At 35.7% G+C, this 19,344-nt stretch overlaps 1 protein-coding gene and 1 pseudogene across 3 annotated transcripts in view; one reads left to right on the plus strand and one right to left on the minus strand.

The window, feature by feature from the left end:
- ATR (ATR serine/threonine kinase) overlaps window positions 1–19,344 on the minus strand; it is a 94,791-nt gene that overhangs the window by 57,395 nt on the left and 18,052 nt on the right. For all 3 annotated transcript variants that reach the window (XR_004382053.1, XM_032852399.1, XM_032852400.1), the window contains 13 exons: window positions 19,129–19,321; window positions 18,650–18,912; window positions 17,323–17,513; window positions 17,137–17,237; window positions 16,808–16,979; window positions 15,733–15,903; window positions 13,930–14,124; window positions 11,030–11,215; window positions 8,565–8,657; window positions 6,405–6,535; window positions 4,527–4,670; window positions 1,522–1,615; window positions 3–128 (listed from right to left, as the gene is read on the minus strand). Coding sequence is in view for 2 of the 3 variants with exons in the window: in XM_032852399.1 (XP_032708290.1) it covers window positions 3–128; window positions 1,522–1,615; window positions 4,527–4,670; window positions 6,405–6,535; window positions 8,565–8,657; window positions 11,030–11,215; window positions 13,930–14,124; window positions 15,733–15,903; window positions 16,808–16,979; window positions 17,137–17,237; window positions 17,323–17,513; window positions 18,650–18,912; window positions 19,129–19,321 (2,060 nt within the window). In the remaining variant the exon portion in view is untranslated. The remainder of the gene's footprint in view (window positions 1–2; window positions 129–1,521; window positions 1,616–4,526; window positions 4,671–6,404; window positions 6,536–8,564; window positions 8,658–11,029; window positions 11,216–13,929; window positions 14,125–15,732; window positions 15,904–16,807; window positions 16,980–17,136; window positions 17,238–17,322; window positions 17,514–18,649; window positions 18,913–19,128; window positions 19,322–19,344) is intronic.
- Window positions 9,464–9,780, plus strand: LOC116864630 (annotated as a pseudogene).

The raw sequence follows: 19,344 nt of genomic DNA on the forward strand, positions 1-19,344 counted from the left end.
ACCTGATTTTTATACAAAGTTTCCTTCAGACTTGTAAGAGCATGAATACGAACATCTACATTTTCATGCTGAATTGCTTTCATGGATAGTTGAAGAGTTGTCTGAAGATCTGTACTCTCTGAGGTCTCCTATATACAGAACAAAGAGAGATACACCATGTCAGTTAATGATTTCAGAAACCATTTCAGAAAGTCTGGATTCCCTACAGAGTTACCATTAAAGTAGTAAACTATACCTCAATTAAAAGCGGCATTAAAAAATAATTTCTGGGCACCTGGATGGCTCAGTGGGTTAAGTGTCTGCCTTCGGCTTAGGTCATGATCCCAGAGTCCTGGGATCGAGTCCCATATCTGGTTCCCTGCTCAACCAGAAGTCGGCTTCTTCCTCTGCCCCTCCTCCCTACTCATGACAAGCTTGTGCTCTCTCTCGCAAAAATACATACATAAAATCTTTAAAAAATAATTTCCATTTCTTCCTTCATATAACATGTTATTTTTAGTAATTCTTGCAGAAGGGATTTCATTCTAAAATTTTTTTAAAGATTTTATTTATTTTTTTCACAGAGAGACACATAGCAAGAGAGGGAACACAAGTAGGAGGAGTGGGAGGGAGAGAAGCAGACTCCCCATTGAGCAGGAAGCCCAATGCAGGGCTCCATCCCAGGACCCTGGGATCATTAATTGAGCCGAAGGCAGACACTTAACTACTGAGCCACCCAAGTGCCCCTCATTCTAAAATCCTCGGACCTGGAGAAAAATTTTATTCCGATCAAATAAAGAATCTACTTATCGGAAAAAAATCCTTCTTGGTAAGAAATAACAAGTTTCCCTTAACTTACAAAGAACTACATAATAGCCTTGAACCAAATCAAGATTATACAAATGAATAATTCACTCCTTATTTGATTACTTATCTTATGACTATAATGAGTTATCCAATAAAAGAGAAAATAAAGACCTCAGGACCAATCTTGGGGTCTGCAGTAAATATTTCTGCTATTCTGACCCAAGATCAGGTATTCCACTTTCTGTCCTAAAATTCTATGGAATCACTATTAACAACCTCCTAATTTCGGAGAATTCACTGGACTTCAAGATGATGGAACTACAGGTTATTCCCCTTCTAAAGCTCAGGAATGAGTAAGATTTGACAATTTCATACCACTGTTTGTAGCACAACATAACTAGAATTCTCCAGCAGCTTTTCTGGGCATGAAGCTATGGTAGCTTTTTCTTTGGGGGACTACAAGTAGGGACATATTGACCTAGGAAGTAAAGTCACAAGTACTGTATTTTTTGCTCTCTGTTCTACATAATGTAATAACATCTTTATCTAAGTGCTAAACTTCCTTCTAAAAAAATCATAATTTGTGATAGGGCTATCTAATTGCCAAAATTAGCCACTGGAACAGGACTATATTATCCCTAGATCTAATTCTAAAGAATCTGTATTCAAAGTATTGGAATTTGGGAACAATTTTGTATCAATGATCTCCTAAGACATAAACAAAAAATTAAATACCTTTCTGTATTCCTGTAGAACTGCTTTTATCTTTTTTAATTCTGGATGATCAGGTAAAAAGTATATCTCATGAAGAAAATCTTGTACAGCATCCCTGATAGTTAAGTGGAAGAAAAAGAATTATTTGCAAAGAATAGGAGTACTAAAAAAAATAAAGCAGAAGTAGAAACTAAGGCCAATTTAGTTCACACTTAAAAGTGCTAGTGGGGGGGCACCTGGGTGGCTCAGTGGGTTAAGCTTCTGCCTTCGGCTCAGGTCATGATCCCAGGGTGCTGGAAGCAGGCCCCGCATCAGGCTCTCTGGCTCAGCAGGGAGCCTGCTTCCTCCCCTCTCTCTCTGCCTGCCTCTCTGCCTACTTGTGATCTCTGTCTGTCAAATAAATAAAATCTTAAAAAAAAAAAAAAAAAGTGCTAGTGGGGACACCTGGTGGGCTAAGTTGGTAGAGCATGTGACTCTATCTCCAGGTGAGGAGTTTGAGCCCCACACTGGGTGTAGAGATTTTAAAGCTAATATTTAAAAAAAAAATAAAAATAAAAATAAAAAAATTAAAGCTAGAGATGCCTGGGTGGCTCCGTTGGTTAAGTGTCCGACTCCTGATTTCAGGTCATGATCTCAGGATCATGAGAGGGAGCCTAATGGGGCTCTGTGCTCAGTATGAAGTCTGCTTGGGATTCTCTCTCCCCCATCCTTCTGCCCCTCCCCGCCACACTCTCTCTCTCCCAAACAAATTCTTTAAAAAAGTGCTAGTGGAATAATGATCTTTCCTAACCATGTCTAGTTATTAATAATGACAAATAATCACATCTAAGGAAATCACCCTGTTACAGTATTTACATTGGTAGCCCTGAATAAAACTGTATTTCTTTGTATAGTTATGCATATGTGGTCACTTCCTCTTCATTTTGGGCAAGGTGTGTGACTTGCTTTAACACACAGAATGTGGGAGAGGAAAATGCTGTGCCAATTCAGGGCCTAAGTGTGAAAAACGTCTGGCAGCTTCTGATTTGTGCTCTTCAGAGTCCTAAATCACCGCATAAGATGTCTGGCCACCAACACGACAGGCTACATGAAAACAGTGAGGCTCCAAGACTACATGGAAAGAGACAGAAACCCAGCCAAGTCTACCTGCTGGCTGACTGCAGCCATACTAGTGACCAAAGAATCTACCAGCTGAACCCAGTCCAGATTGCAAAATTATAAGTAAATAAAAATGCTGTAATTTTAAGACACTAGATTTTGGAGTGTTTCACAGTGTAGCGATACATAGCCAAACCCAACCTTAAAACACAAATTCTCATTAAAAATTTAGAGAAATAGATATAAATAATTCTTATTGAGGCTACTCTAATAATACCTAAATACCCAAAAAGTATTTCTAAATTCTAGTCTTCACTCATCTATGCAACAAGTATGAGTAAAGCAACTATCATGTGCCACTACGTGCTAGACACCGGTGATGTAATAATAAAGGAAGTTGAAAGAATTTCTTTATTCAGGGAGTTTAAGATCTTCTAACTTGCACTAAATGAAAGAGAATTTTTTTTATATGAAAAGGTAGAAAATTAATTGCTGTAAATAAAAAGCACAGATAACAGTATTTACATAATTCCAAGAAAGTATCTGAAAAAGTCATCTAGATCAATGGTTATGTTGTTCTATTATATTCAAATTATCCAAAATAAAAGTATTTTAACTGAAAAAAAAAAACCTCTAAGTTAACCTTTTTTTCTGTACTTTCTCCCTCCTTAGACAGTTATTGAAAATGATTAATGGGAATAACAGTAATATGTGTATAAATGGGTAAATAAGTAGTACTTAAACGCTAACTTCTCAGAAGCAAAGGTATATATATAACAGTAAGTGTAAACACAGAAACAATTTTAAAATGTATAGAAACACATTCCAGGCTAAAAGCAACCAGGGTAAAATACAAAAATGGAAGGGAGTAATGTATGTTCTTCCAATAGCAATCCAAGTAAGCTAGAGCACAGTCTGTTTTGAAAAATCTTGAGGAAAGATTCAAAGAAGTAAAAAGTGACCAAATTTTGGAAAGACTTAAAAGTCAAGATAAGCAATTTGAAATTCATTAGTTAGTAATTGGGAGAATCACAGAATGTCTCCATATGCTATAATAATACTGATGGAAGAGATGCTTTTATTTTTTTTTTTAAGATTTTATTTATTTTTTTGACAGACAGAGATCATAAGTAGGCAGAAAGGCAGGCAGAGAGAGAGAAGGAAGCAAACTCCCTGCTGAACGGAGAGCCCCACGAGGGGTTAGATCATGACCTGAGCTGAAGGCAGAGGCTTCAACCCACTGAGCCACCCAGGTGCCCCAAGAGATGCTTTTAAATATGAACAATAAGAAGTGTGATAAAAGCCTAAAGGAAGGGAAGCTGGTTAAAAGGCTAATGCAATGAAGTAATGAGAGTTTCAATTAAGGTAAGCTATAGAAAGTAGGTGAACATACCTCCTAACCTTTCTCATGTTATTCAACTACCTGCCTTTTAAGTGTGAAAGGAATGGTAAAGGGGCGCCTGTGTGGCTCAACTGGTTGGACGTCTGCCTTTGGTTCTGGTCAAGATTATGAGTCCCAGGATAGAGCCCTGCTTCGGGCTCCCTGCTCAGTGGGGAGTCTGCTTCTTCCTCTGCCCCTCACCCTGCTCGTGCTCTATCAAATAAATAATTAAATCTTTAGGGGGAAAAAAAAAAAAAAAGGAAAGGTAAATTTAGCCTTACTTTTTTCAAAACTGATGAGAAATAATTTTGAGTTGCTGATCTAAATGTTTTAAATATAATCATTATGGGTCAAAGTCACAACTGAAATAACATTAGTTTAATCTATATTGGCTTAAAGCATGCCAATTATTTTTGTTTGATGCACTCTAAATTAAAAAGAATGTGAACAATTCCACCTTACCAGCAGAAATTCCAATACCATGAGACATAAATATACGGTAATAAAAAGTTGGTACTTTGCTATTAATTTCAGTTACAATAAATACCTGTTTTCAATTATGAGGTAGTGAAATATAGCTGCAGTTTCTTCAGGCTGGATGTGTATGAGAGGTAACAATGCTACTATCACGTGACTGAGAAGGGAACCAAGATAAGCATGATCCAAGCAACGAACAAAGCAATCCCAAGCTCTATATGAAAAAAACAAGTTAGTTAAAAGTCACATTGTTCTGTAAAGCCCATCAATGAGTTATCAGCTGGGCAAACAATAATATAGACAAATAATGAGATTATAAGGCAGCTGTAAAAACAAAATAAAGGTCAGTATTCTATCTGTAAATAGAGTGATCTCTCTTATGTATTAAGTAAAAAAAAGCAAGGTAAAAAACAGGCTATAATATGCTACCTTTTGAGGCAAAATTAATACAAATAAGTGTGTATGTATGTGTGTGCATTTGTTTATATATATATATGTGTGTGTATATATATATATATTTAAAAGATTTTATTTATTTGAGAGAGACAGAGAGAGTGAGAGAGAGCACTACTGGATAGAAGGGCAAAGGGAGAAGCAAACTCCCCACTGAGAAGGGAGCCAAACATGGCACTCAATCCCAGGACCCTGAGATCATGACCTGAGCTGAAGGAAGATGCTTAACCAACTGAGCCACCCAGGCATCTTGCATGTTTATACTTTTAAAACAGGGAGAATTATATGAAAATTAAGAAAAATAGATATAGTTAGAAAGAAAACTAGATTCACAAATTTGAATTTCAGACAATGTTTATGTTTTACATGAATTTAAAATTAAAGAGGGAAAAAGCAACCTCTAAAAATTTTAAACGAACTAGAGGCACCTAGATGGCTCAGTCAGTTAAGCATCTGAATTCAATTCAGGCTCTGGGATCAAGGCCGGCTCTACACTCAGTGGGAAGTCGGCTTGCCACCTTCCGGCCCTCCCCACTCCCCTGCTTGTTCTCTCTCTCTCTCTCTCAAATAATAAATAAATCTCTTTTAAAAAAATTTTAAACAAACTAAAACAACTGAACCTAACTGAGTATCGTTGGTGGCACATGTACATAGAAAAGAATTACTTCACGTGACTTTAAAATGTATTATTCTGACACTCCATCTCCAATAAATACAGTCTAAGGACAAAAAAGACCTCTGAAAAAAAAACCAAAAATACATAAGTAAATAAATAAATAAAACAAAAAAAGGACCTTCAAGGAGCTTAAAATGCATTCACTAGTCTGTTAGAATACTAAAATTATATTAACTTAAATTAGAAATCCTACATACCAAAATCTCAGTGGCCTGAAAGAAGTGTGGGGAAGGGTTTTAAGGAGTGAATCCGTTTGTAAGAGATTATATTTAAGGGGCCAAACCACCAAATTTGTGACTTGTGCACGTCATTTGAATTCTGATCCAAACAAATGAACATCTTTGGGAAAAAGATCTTTGAGACAATTGGGGAAATCCAAATATGGACTGAGTTTTAGACAGTATTAAGAAATTCCTATTAATTCTAAGTATAATAATTCATGATATTTGTATTTTTTAAAATGCCTTATCCACTAGGTAAATCTGAGGTATTTACAAGTGCAATGATACTGGGGTTTTTCTAAGACATTCCAACTAACAATAAAATAAGTGAAGGTGGTCAGATTAAATAAGATTAGCAATGCTGATTAACTGTTGAGGTTGAAAAATAGGTATTAGGGGTTCATTATACTATTTTATTTTCCAGTATCTTAAAAGATTTCATACTAGTATGTCTATAAAGAAGTAAACATATTCCCTTTCAATACAAATATCCTTTCCATCTTAATTATTTACAGTCTGAATCCCTCAAAGAGATAGGAATTCAAGTTAGTGCTACTGGGAAATGCAAAAATTCTAATGAACTTAGGCAGTCATTTACCTGCAACACAATTCAGGAAAATCATCCTTGAATCTCAGGCCAGTTCTTAGAGTGGTCATCATCTTCACCCTCACAGAACTGACATGTTTTGGTCCCATCAACTTCATCAAAGACATCAAACTGTTCAAAGCCTATAAAGTAAACAGGACTTTAAAATAAAGCCTATAAACAAGTCAGCAGGAGTAGATGAGCCCTAAGGACAAGATCCCATCACATCTCAGGGTAGTACTATTCTCTAGCAATACAATGTCTAAATGTTGGCCAGTTCATTTTGTCCAAATTCTTATGTAACTATTACAAATTTGAAAAATGTAAGCTGAGTTCTGGTGTGTTTTTTTCTTGTGAGGGTAATTTATTATTTTTGTCCTGGCAGTCCTCTAGAAGAGTAATTTTCATATTTATTAAGGATACCTATTGTTTAATTTTCTTCATATTCATCCCAAACTACTATGTAGCTGCATGTATTTTTTTGTTCTAATGGTACTAATTTCAAGATGCTCTGAGTTTAGTAAAACAAACAAATTTAGGAAAACAAAACTGATGACATACCCGGAAAATTACATACACATTTTATTGTGGAACACAGAATCGGACTTATATCACAGCTCCAGGTTCTAATGAAAGGGTAAAGAAACTCTCTAGTAAACCTTAACTAAGTGCCAAAACATACAAGCTTTTTATGGTTTAAAATACAAACTAGTTTTCTTAGATTGGAGGTCATTCTCTCACTCTAAGAAAGATTCTATGAAGATGAAACAGAAGTTGTCTGGAGGATTAAATTTACCAGCTCACACCAACAGAGTAAGTATTGGCTGTAGAAGTAGTTCAATACTGTGTCATGTCTGTCTTGGCTCCTTAAGGTTATTAAGAGAAGAAGAGTACAGACTGAATAAAAGCTTTTACTCACAGATTTTTTCTGTAATTTTACTGACTGTAGAGATGGAAAGCAATAAAAAGGGAAATTTAATCGATTTCTAAAATTCTATCCTCATCTATGGACAAAAACTTCCAGTGTGACCAACTGTTACAGCAGGCATAATAAAACTTCATTGTGCCAAACACATTTAAACACAAACTGACAAATACTGAAGTTACTTGACTATATATAACCTAACATTTTTGGATTTCAAAAACACCACAGGCCATGATTCACAACATACCAATTTGCACCAATGAATTCAATTATGCAACTTTTGCTGAGCCATCAGAGATGCTAGTCTCCTTTTTACCCACTGAGCTAGATGGTGTGATGACATGAGCCTGAAGCTATTGGGGTCATTACCTGGCACTTATGATCGAGCCAACCCAGGGGTGTTTGAGCTAAGAGATGAATTCTGAGAACATTGTGTCCAAAGTCAAATTATGCCCAAAGCTATATTATTCTTACATTTTTAGTCACAAAGCCAATAAATTCTTCTAAGACAGTTTGGGTTAAAACTGGCTTTATAAACAAAGAAAAAAAAAATGTAAGTGATGTAATTCCTCTTTTTATACTCCCCAAAAGCTCATAAAGGGAGAGAGGGATCCAGAATATCGTATGTTTGATTATTTATTTTTTTTAAATAAATATTTTATTTTGAAAAAATGCACAATTAATAACAAAAATAAAATTACCAAACTACTCTAGGGAAGAGGCTTATTTGCAACCTAAACTACATGCAAACCAGCACAGGGATTACCATACTGGAAAACTATAAATAAAATAATAAATAATAATAATATAACTATAAATAATATTTATATAACTATAAATAATATAACCAATAAATACTAGTCCTGAGAGGCGCCTGGGTGGCTTTGTCGTTAAGTGTCTGCCTCCAACTCAGGTCATGATCTCAGCACCCTGGAATCAAGCCCTGCATCAGGTTCCCTGCTCAGCGGGAAGCCTGCTTTTCCCTCTCCCACTCCCCCTGCTTGTGTTCCCTCTCTTGCTGTGTCTCTCTCTGCCAAAAAAATAAATAAAATCTTTAAAAAAAAAGACTAGTCCTGAAAGAACCAAGCAGAATACCAAATTATGAAAAGCAGGTTTTTAGATAAAGAGTCTGCTAACTATATATATTTAATTCTTATCTTTGAATGTTTGTAGCTACAAGCAGAAGTCATGTCTCCTATAAATTCTGTATGAATTCTAGCACTTTGTACCTTAATATCACTACCTACCATTTTCTTATCTTCAATGCCAACACTGGAGCTCAGTAACTGCATGTTAAAAAAGGCCAAAATGCCCAACAACTTAGGTTGCAAATAATCAGCCTAATGAAAATAAAAACACATAAAACAGGTATTATGTAAGTTTTACACAGATCAAATTCCATAAATCAAAAATTTAACTAACAACATTTCTATATTACCTATGTTAGGATATTAGGAGTAAAAAGCACTTGGTGGACTTTCTCTAAAAGTATGAATTTTCTTATCTAGTATTTTAAAAATTAGTGAAACTGATTTATAATCATCATGACAGTACTCCACAATGAGAAAATCATGAGCTTTTGAATTATGAAGTGTGCTGGGGGTGAGATCCTCAGGATTTGACTCACAGAAGGACTCAGAATGAAGAGGATATTTAATCTTAAAGAGAAGAACAGAAAAAGACAAAGTGACTGTCCTTATCTAGAACATTCAGAATCAAGATGGGGGAAAAAGTGCTTAAGTAAGGAAAAAATAACCTACAGAGCCAACAGTCAGACACAGGGGTCAAAAGCCCCTGAGGTAACAGTGGTAGAGGGGTACAAGGCCATGGGCATCAACTGTTAAAGGCTAGGTATCACTGACCATAGCACTTTGAGTCTCCTGAAGTGAAAAGGATTAATTCTTTCTTATAAGAGGGTCCTAGAGGAAAGGGTATGGGCTTTAAGTCAGCCAAACCTGGGTCTGAATCCCAATTTTGACCTACTCAGTTTGTGTGATGGATAAGTAACTTAACTCCTCTGAGTCTGTAAAATGAAAAGACCTATTGCACAGAGATGTTGTAGAGATTAAATAAGATAACATGCATTAAGGACTGAAAAACAGTACAGTACTGCTTTTGCTACAGGAGCCATTGAGAAGCAGCACCCATGGCTCTGCGCTACTCTGTGGCCATGGGCCTCAACAAGGGCCACAACGTGACTAAGAACATGAACAAATCAAGGCAAAGAAGCTGCTTGCAGGCACCTTATCAAGCACATCAAGTTTATGCGGGACAGGATATGAGAGGTATGTGGCTTCACCCATACGGCAGCATGCAATGGAGCTGCTCAATGTCTCCAAGGACAAGCACACCTTCAAGTTCATCAAGAAAAGGATGGGGCTACATATTCAGGCCAAGAGGAAGAGAAAGGAGCTGGGCAATGTCCTGGCAGCCATGAGGAAAGCAGCAGCCAAGAAGGACTGAACCCCTCTCCCATGTATGTAATAAAGCCTTTTTGGAACTTCGGGAAAAAAAGAATACAGTAAAGTGTTACACTTAAGTTGTTAATGCTATTACAAACTGGGAATGTGAGTACTCTGCAAAGAATATCCAAAATATTTAGGTAGAGGCAAGAAGGATACTAGGGCGCCTGGGTGGCTCAGTAGGTTAAGCGTCTACCTTCGGCTCGGGTCATGATCCAGCAATCCTGGGATCAAGCCCCAAGCAGGCTCCTTGCTCTGTGGGGAGCGTGCTTCTCCCTCTCTCTCTCTCCCCTGCTCGCACTCTCTTGCTCACTCTTTCTCTTAAGTAAAATATTTAAAAAAATAAAATAAAGGATAAAGAAGAGAAAGTAGAAAGAAAGAGCCAATAAAGACTGAGTAGATGGTTTTAAAAAAAAAAAAAAAAAACAAGAAAGTGTGGTATGACAGAAGCCACAAGGGAAGGGATGGTCAGTTGTACTGAATAGCACTGAAAGGTTAAATAAGATAGGAAAAGAGAAGTAACCATTGGATTTGACATCAGGAAGACTGTTTTTGAACTGGGTAAGAATTTCAGTGGAATAGTGAGAACAGAATTAGATCAACATCTAGTTTAGATGAACTAAAGAATGCATGGGAAACAAGAAAGAAAACAAGGAAGAAACTCAAGATATTTTGCTGATTGCCCTTTGAGTCTCTTGAAGGAAGGAGAGCAATCCAAAAAAAAAAAAGTAAGCCTGAAGATTTATATATATATATATATATTTTTTCACATGAAAAAGTGACATACATGAAGAAGCACATACAAATATAAAATGGGAAAAGATAAAAAGGGATAACATATCTTCTGACTTTCCCTTAAATATAACAATGGATTTTAAATATAGTTAGAATTGACAAGGTTAGTATGTTGTGCCAAACAGGTAGTAAGGGAAGGGGTAGGGGGAGTCACAAATGTATTCTAATCTATAGTTAAAAAGTAGTGAAGAAAACTTAATTTGAACTTTTTTACCCAGTGAAAAAATAAAATCTATAATCATTTCAAAACACATGTTTTTTTAACACTAAGGTATGTTGTTAATACCTTGCTATGAATATGCAATTTAAATCATTCTTTTCAAATAAAAATCCCAATTTGAAATTTAAATAAATCTCTAGCATTTGAAAGATACATACAATACCCATTTCTCCAATCTCAAAATTAAATTATAAAAAGGCAAAAAACAAACAAAATCCCAAATAATATTCCTTACCATTAATTCAGGTGATGTGATCTCTCTGGGGCCCTGATATGGATCATCACTAGATGCAAATGAGGCAAGTATTGACAAACCATTGAAAACCTGCTGATAGTGTTCTCCAATACGTAGCAATAATTCATTATGCAATCCTTGGAAATCTTGTCTCAATAGACTCCCCAGTTCAATTTCTGTTTCATTCTAGTCCAAAGACACATGAAAAAAAAAAAAAGGCTTTTGGAAGTAAGTACCTTGATTTTAACATACTATTAGTAAATCAGAAAATTTACCTCATCTGACAAGATTTACTAAAGGGGGGTGCCTGGGTGGCTCGGTGGGTTAAGCCTCTGCTTTCAGCTCAGGTCATGGGTCTCAGGGTCTTGGGATCGAGCCCTGCATCAGGCTCTCTGCTCAGCAGGGAGCCTGCTTCCCCTCTTTCTGCCTGCCTCTCTGCTTATTTGTGATCTCTCTCTGTCAAATAAATAAATAAAACCTTTAAAAAAAGGAAAGAAAGAAAAATGACTCATCCATTAAAAAAAAAAGATTTACTAATGGTATTTTAAAAGGTATTGGAAAAGGGTCTAATCTCGATTTCTCCAGGTAGGTCTCCCACACGTAATGAAGAAAAGTGATTAGACTTTATTTTCTAATAAAATTTTAAAAAACGAAGTCCCAGTTTTCTTAAAATATCCTCAACTCATTATTCATAGATATATAACCCCTGAGAGGAAATACAGTATAGTGGCAGTCTTTCTGGTCAAACTGTTTAAATTCCAGCTTTCTCACTTATTACTTTAGCTGTGACCTGGATAAGTTACCTAATTTGACCTCTCTCTACTTAGTTTTTCTCAACTATAAAAAGGAAAAATAATAGCATCTTCGGGACACCTGGGTGGCTCAGTTGGTTAAGCAGCTGCCTTCGGCTCAGGTCATGATCCCAGCATCCTGGGATCGAGTCCCACATCGAGCTCCTTGCTTGTCAGGGAGCCTGCTTCTCCCTCTGCCTCTGCCTGCCATTCTGTCTGCCTGTGCTCACTCTCTCTCCCTCTCTCTCTGACAAATAAATAAAATCTTAAAAAAAAAAAAAAATAGCATCTTCATCTCATTGCAAAAATGAGGACTAAGTGAAATAAATGATCCATATAAATTGTTTAGTAAGGTTCTGATATGTAGGAAAATATTATTATCATTCTACCTCTATAACATAGATTTTTTTCTCAAAACGAATAAGCATATTCAATAATTCTCATATAGAAAGAAATTTATTGCTACCATATCATGAAACACATGAAATAAATTAACATCAGAGAAAATAGTAGTCACAGACGTATATCTGGCAGTTTCTCCCGTTCCTGCGTAGTCTCATATTTTTTCAAAGATACTGTTACTGGGGTGCCTGGCTGGCCCAGTTGGTTAAGTATCCAACTCTTGATTTCGTCCTAGGTCATGATCTCAGGGTCCTGGAATTAAGCCAGCACCGCCCACTGGCCTCCACACTCAGCAGCAGGGAGTCTGCTTGTCCCTCTGCCCCTTTCTTCTGCTCATGCTTGCACACACACACACACACACACACTCTCTCTCTCTCAAATAAATAAATAAAATCTTAAAAGAAAAGATATTCTCTCCCTCTGCTCCCCCCACTGTGTGGGCTCTTTCTCTAAAAAAACTAATTAAAAAAGAGAGATATTACTGCTGTATGACACCAAAAAAGAAGTATTAAGCTATAATTTTAAATTAAAAAAAAACAAGCAACGTACTGGGCCAAATAGTAACTTGAGCACTAGGGGCGCCTGGGTGGCTCAGTGGGTTAAAGCCTCTGCTTTTGGCTCAGGTCATGATCCCAGGGACTTTGGATCGAGCCCCGAATCAGGCTCTCTGCTCAGTGGGGAGCCTGCTTTCTCCTCTCTGCCTGCCTCTCTGCCACTTGTGATCTCTGTCTGTCAAATAAACAAAAACAAAAACAAAAAACCTTAAAAATAAGTAATTCAAGCACTAACTAAACAAAACATAACATTATGCTATAGTTGAGATTGCCTCTTCCTGTAAATATAATTACTTGCATATCAGTCAACTTATACCTCCAATCAAAAAATTCATTTTTGGGGGCACCTGGGTGGCTCAGTGGGTTAAGGCCTCTACCTTCGGCTTAGGTCGTGGTCTCAGGGTCCTGGGATGGAGCCCTACATCGGGCTCTCTGCTCAGCAGGGAGCCTGCTTCTTCCTCTCTCTCTGCCTGCCTCTCTACCTACTTGTGATCTCTGCCTGTCAAATAAATAAATAAAATTTTTTAAAAATTCATTTTTTAAAAAAAGATTTTATTTATTTTATTTTATTTATTTGAGAAAAAGAGAGAGAGTTAGTGAGCACGAGCACAAGCAGGGAGGAAAGGGAGAAGTAGGCTCCCCACTGAGCCGGGAGCCTGATGTGGGGCTTGATCCCAGGAGCCTGGGACCATGACCTGAGCCGAAGGCAGATGCTTAATCGACTGAGCCACCCAGGTGCTCCGCCAATCAAAAGATTTTAAAATGAGGGGCACCTGGCTGGCTCACTCGGAAAAACATGTGACTTTTGATCTTGGGGGTGTGAGTTAAGCCCCACAATGGGTGTAGAGACTACTAAAAAATAACCTTAAAAAAAAAATTCTGCAATGAAATGAGTTGAGAACCTGATCCATGAATGGATGATTATCTTATGCCATTAGGGTGAAATGATCAAAGAAAATAACAAGAGAATAACTCTATTTAATACACTCCTCTAGGCCCAAAATAAAACTTATTTACATGATATTATCTGTACTTATATTACTCTAGAATAAGCTATACATTTCCCACTCTCCTTCCTACGAGAATGTTACAACAGCTTTTCTGTAATGCTAATTTAAACCAAAGAGTAAAATATACACAAACATTCAATTACCTTCAGGTAATGAAGGGCACGTTCTAATTCATCCTTGGAACAGGAACAGACCAAATGAGAAAAAATATATTTGAAGTTATTTATTAATATCTCTCTACGATTGACATTTAATTGTTTTCCTAAAGTTCGAATGAGAGCAGAAGCTGCAGGGCTTGCTTTGGCGGCAAGGTCAGGTAGCAGAACTTGTAATGTCCTCTGAAAAAGAAACACTACAATTACTAAAAAGTATATTTGTCCAGGTAATAACATATTCACATAAGTTATGTGAAAAATATTTTAAATGCCAAACAAATTTGGAGTTTATATGCAACATACTTAAATTCAGATTAACCACTTATCCATTCAACAGATATTTACTGAGCATCTACTATGATTCAGGAACTACAGGTATAGAAGCAAAAAAATGGCCAAGGTCCCTGACAGCAGAGTTCACACTGTAGGTAATGTAGAAACTAATATATAAGTAAAGAAGAAAACTTTTCATGAGTATATATTAAAATATACTCATGCTCTTAGGCAGAAGTTCCAAGTTTGATTTATTATATGGGCTAACCTGGATTCAGACAACAAGCAAGAGAAACCATAAATACATTATTTTAGTTTTTTTTTTTTAATTAAAAAGTTGAGGGAAAAAATTAAAAAGTTGATGCTTCAATATTAATAGAACCATTTTAACACACTCACCATCCTAACATGGCAAAAAATCTGTTTTGATTTTGATCTATTTCCTGTAAGATCTTATTCATTAAATATATACAAAATTCCAAACATAAAAGGGTTGGCCTTCCATTTATTCATCCAACATGTATCTAAAAAGTACCTACTACATGTCAATCACAATTTAGGCACTGGAGATTTAATAGTAAACAAGCCTCAGGCCCTGCCCTCAGAGATGCTTACACCCTCCTTGTTTAATACCCTTCAAATTTAATATTGAAATGAAGCTATTTTAAGATCAATTTAACATTACAAGATAGTCTACAAAATATTAAAAATTATTATATTAATGGTTTGTTCCGTAATTATCTATAACCTAAAAATTAGACATTTAGTTTTTTTTCAGGGTTTTGTTTAGTTTTGCTACCTAGAAAATGTTGCAATAAACACCTGCACTTTTTGGTTCCCAGAGTGAAATTACTGAATGAAAAGGTAAGAATATCTTTATAATCCTTACTGTATAGTACCATATTTTCTTTCAGGATTTGACCAATTTACAAGCAACTTAAGCTTGTTTAAAATATAATAATATTGTAGGGAAAAATCCTCAGTTCTGACAGTGTGAATCACTATATTTATTAAGGATAATGATAACTGCCTTGGGAAAAGGTAAGAAGATAATCTACTCCATCCATCTTGGAAGCCTAACCCTAATGACATTTCAAAGGCTTCTCAAACCACTCCATACTACAAACTCTGTAATCTGAATTCACAGAAGATCATATATACCAAGAGTTTTGTACTTTATTACTCTAACTCCTTAAGGATAAAAATGATATTAGATTGTGCATTACCAATGGAACAATCGTAACACTAAAGACATTAAGGGCTCAGTCAACTGAATTAGTTAGCATTTATCAATTAGTTTTAACCTTTCAGGATAACTAACCATATAAAGTAATAATTCAAATTACCATGAACTTAAATTTTATAATATATCCAAGTCAAAAGAAAACATGTACATTTGAAAATCAACAATCTATATGTTCCTCAGGGTACTTGACAGATTTTCTTTAAAATAGACTAGAATGGAATAAACTCAAAATTGAAAAACCTCAATTAAGTCAACTATGCCTTACAACTTACAGTGAGGAAACGATTAAGATCAGGAAAGTCAAAAACATTGGCAATTTCAGACAAGGTATTTAAAGCCATTTCTCTCTGGTGAGCCACATCTTGTTTTCGCATCTCAGCATTCTGGCATGGAGTACTAGGAAGTGCTGTCATCTGACTGGAATGAAGGGATTCTACTAAAAACTAGATCAAAACAATTTAAATTTCATACAAGCAAGGAAATTTAACAAATACTCTTGAAGCTAACATAAAGGACATATCAATGCCCTAAAAACATTACCTTAATTAACTCATTCAATTTTTAACAACCTTAATAAGGTAGATTATGTCATAATCTCCCTTTTACAAATGGAGAAACCAGGTTTAGTTAAGAAATTTAAATTTAAATTTAAATTTACACCACTAACCGGGCAAAGCCAGTATTTTAACATATCCAACTCTTCAACCACGAATTGAATCAACCTTTTTTAAAACAAAGTGCCTTAAAAAAATATAAAATAAAATAAAACAAAGTGCCTTACCCATAATATCAAGCCATAACAAAGTTTATCAAAAAGAAAGGGTAAAAAAGCATTTCTTAATAGATTAACAATAGAGCATAATAATTCAATATATTATCATAAGATGATTTCCCCCTCCCATTTATAATATACATCTTCAGTTCAAGATCATAAAATATAAAATTGGTAAGATTTAGTTTCTCTTATTAAATAAACTAAATAAATCATTTAAAAAATATATCCTTTAGGGGTGCCTGGGTGGCTCATTTGGTTAAATGTCTGCCTTCAGCTCAGGTCATGATTCTCAGGGTCCTGGGATAGAGCACCACATTGGATGCCCTGCTCAGAGGGGAGTCTGCTTTTCCCTTTGTCCCTCTTCCACTCATGTTTATGTGTTCTCTCTCTCTCAAATAATAAAATCTTAAAAGAAAAAAAAATGGATACATGCGCACACACACACACACACACACACATATATATATCTCCTTTAAAGCAAGACAAATAAAAAATATATATATTTTTTTTTTTCTTAAAATCTTAACAAAGTACTGCTATTGCCTATAGTCAAGGCCAATCCTGACTCTCACCTGACAGATGGGTTTCTTATACTGGCTGAAAAAGTTTTGGAGTTTAACACTCTTAGCTGCAACCAGAGCTCTGATTTCTGTATATGCTGCTCCAGAGACAGACGCTGACTTCGATAATAAACAATGCAATAAATGCAAAAGTGCAAAAGGTACCAAATCTCCTTTTGCTGCCCTAAAATTAAAAAAAAATTATCATCAATGTCTCAAATATAAATGGAAATCCATAAAAAAAATACATGTTGATAATCTTTATATATCATATCTGTCACACCACCATTTCTAACACAAAGTAAACAAAAAAGGAAGTATAAAAATGCTGCCAAACATACCTTCCAATATCCCCTGTCGTAAGAATCAAGGTATCCTTCAACTCATTATTTCTTGAGATTTGGGCATGTGTATATGCTTCCTTCATTCTTAAGACAAAAAGCTAGAATAATAAAATTAACTAATTAAAGAATTTTTTAGAGCCAGGTTAATGAAGATACAAATGTTGAAAAATAAAAACTATCAACCTCTTTTATAAATCCATCTTCAGAGTCCAAGGATTCCAATATATGCTTGATATTTCCACTAAAAGCCACTCTAACATCCTTGTCTGGATCTTCCATTAAATTTAATAAAGCTCCAAGAACTGTTTTCACATCTGCTTCATCTTCTCTAAAATCAAGGTGCTTACAAAGATGATATAGATTATCTATGAAAGCTAAAGGATGAGAGCATATAACACCTAATAAATACATAGAATATCCAAGTTTTACAGTAAAAGAATCAATAAACAATATACAAAGATTTCTAACTTGCCTTTTAATGTCATTATTTAAATTAGAGCACACAGAATTGTGGAAAATTAAAATGAATACTTAAAAATTTAAATTTACTTTATACTTAATAAAAGTTGTAATTTTAATCTAAAATAAAGTCTAGATTTCTTTTAAGTTATAAAATGACTAGTCACTTAGATTTTGTAGATTATATTTTACCAAAATAGACTTAAAAGCACATTTCACTAATTCGGGGTACCTGGGTGGCTCAGTCAGTTATAAGCATCCATCTTGACTTTGGCTCAGGTCATGATCTCAGGGCTGTGAGATTGAGCCCTGCATCTGGTTCCTTGCTGGGTGTAGAGCCCGACTGAGACTTTCTCTCCCTCTGCCCCTCCCCACCCTCTGGGGAAAAGAAAGCGGGGGGGGGGGGGGGAGCAGCCCATTTCACTAATTCAGAGGATTGTGAACTAAGGGCAATCTTAGCCTTACTGTTAATCATACATTACAAGACTTACAGAGTCCCAGAAACTACCTATTACATATTATTTGAAAACTTAAGAACGAGTTGCAATTTAATACCCCAAAAAATGGATCTTACAAGTATTTATATAAATTTCATGTTCTCAACATACTCATGTATCATTACCATTGGAAAAGTGGCTAAGAAGATATAGCCTATATACAGTCCTCAGTTGGGCAAAATATCTAATTATTCGAAGTTCTGAAGGTCCAAGGTAGTGGCAGGGACATATTAAGAAGGTCCCTGGTATCACTAAGGAGGATAGAGAGTATATAATTCTATCACTGATTTAAAAAAGAGAGGTTAAAAAGGTTTTAAAGTAGGGTGCCTGGGTGGCTCAGTTGGTTAAATGTCTGCCTTCGGCTCAGGTAATGAGCCTAGGGTCCTGGGACTGAGCCCTGTGTTGGGCTCCCTGCTCAGCAGGGAATCTGCTTCTCCTTCTCCCTCTGCCCCTCCCTTGCCAACTCAGTGCACGTGCTCCCTCTCAAATAAATAAATAAAATCTTAAAAAAAAAAAGTTTTAAAGTATTACATAAATCATAACAAATCACTCACCAAGTTTCACTGGACTAGGCGTTTTTTTTTTTAGTAGGAAAAGGAAAGGCTTGCAAATAGAAGCTTTTAGTTGAGAAGATGAACATTCGTGTTGAGAAGTGACTTTTAGGCTTTTACAGAAAAGGTCAATATGTCCATGTTCAGAGAAAGGTTCTGCTAAAGAACTTGTCAAATAATACATGCCATGAAGCGTACAGACAAGTTGACCAAGAATAGAGGCAAATTCTTTCTGGACAATGTCAGAATCATCTTTGACTTTATCTCTGGAGAGAAAAAAGAAAAGGTACTAACTAAACCTTATTTTATTTTGTGGTCTTAATTTGGGGTAAAAATAATGGTAAGACAAAGCCTAGAAGAAAATTTAAATTCTAAAACTAAAATCAACACTTGCTCTATATACCCACCAATATACATATACTTAAACATAGTATGATTTTTTCCACCAAGTTATATATTCCAATTAAAATATTAATACATACATAAGAATCTTGGGAACTCTGTTACATGAATTCTGCTGCTGCAGTAAGATAAAAAATCCATTAACACAACTAGCCCGGATTACTTCATAGGAGCTCTGTAAGGCCCAGGTATAAACTGCTGTTCTCCATTCAAGGAACACTCTTCTTGGAAATAAAGTTAGAAGAAACACACACCGTGATTGTGCCTGTGGTGCTGAAAAAAATTAAGTCTATTAA

The sequence above is a fragment of the Lontra canadensis genome, unplaced genomic scaffold (assembly GCF_010015895.1).
Source record: "Lontra canadensis isolate GAN:19392208 unplaced genomic scaffold, GSC_riverotter_1.0 scaffold6, whole genome shotgun sequence".
In the NCBI taxonomy this organism is placed as follows: Eukaryota; Metazoa; Chordata; class Mammalia; order Carnivora; family Mustelidae; genus Lontra; species Lontra canadensis.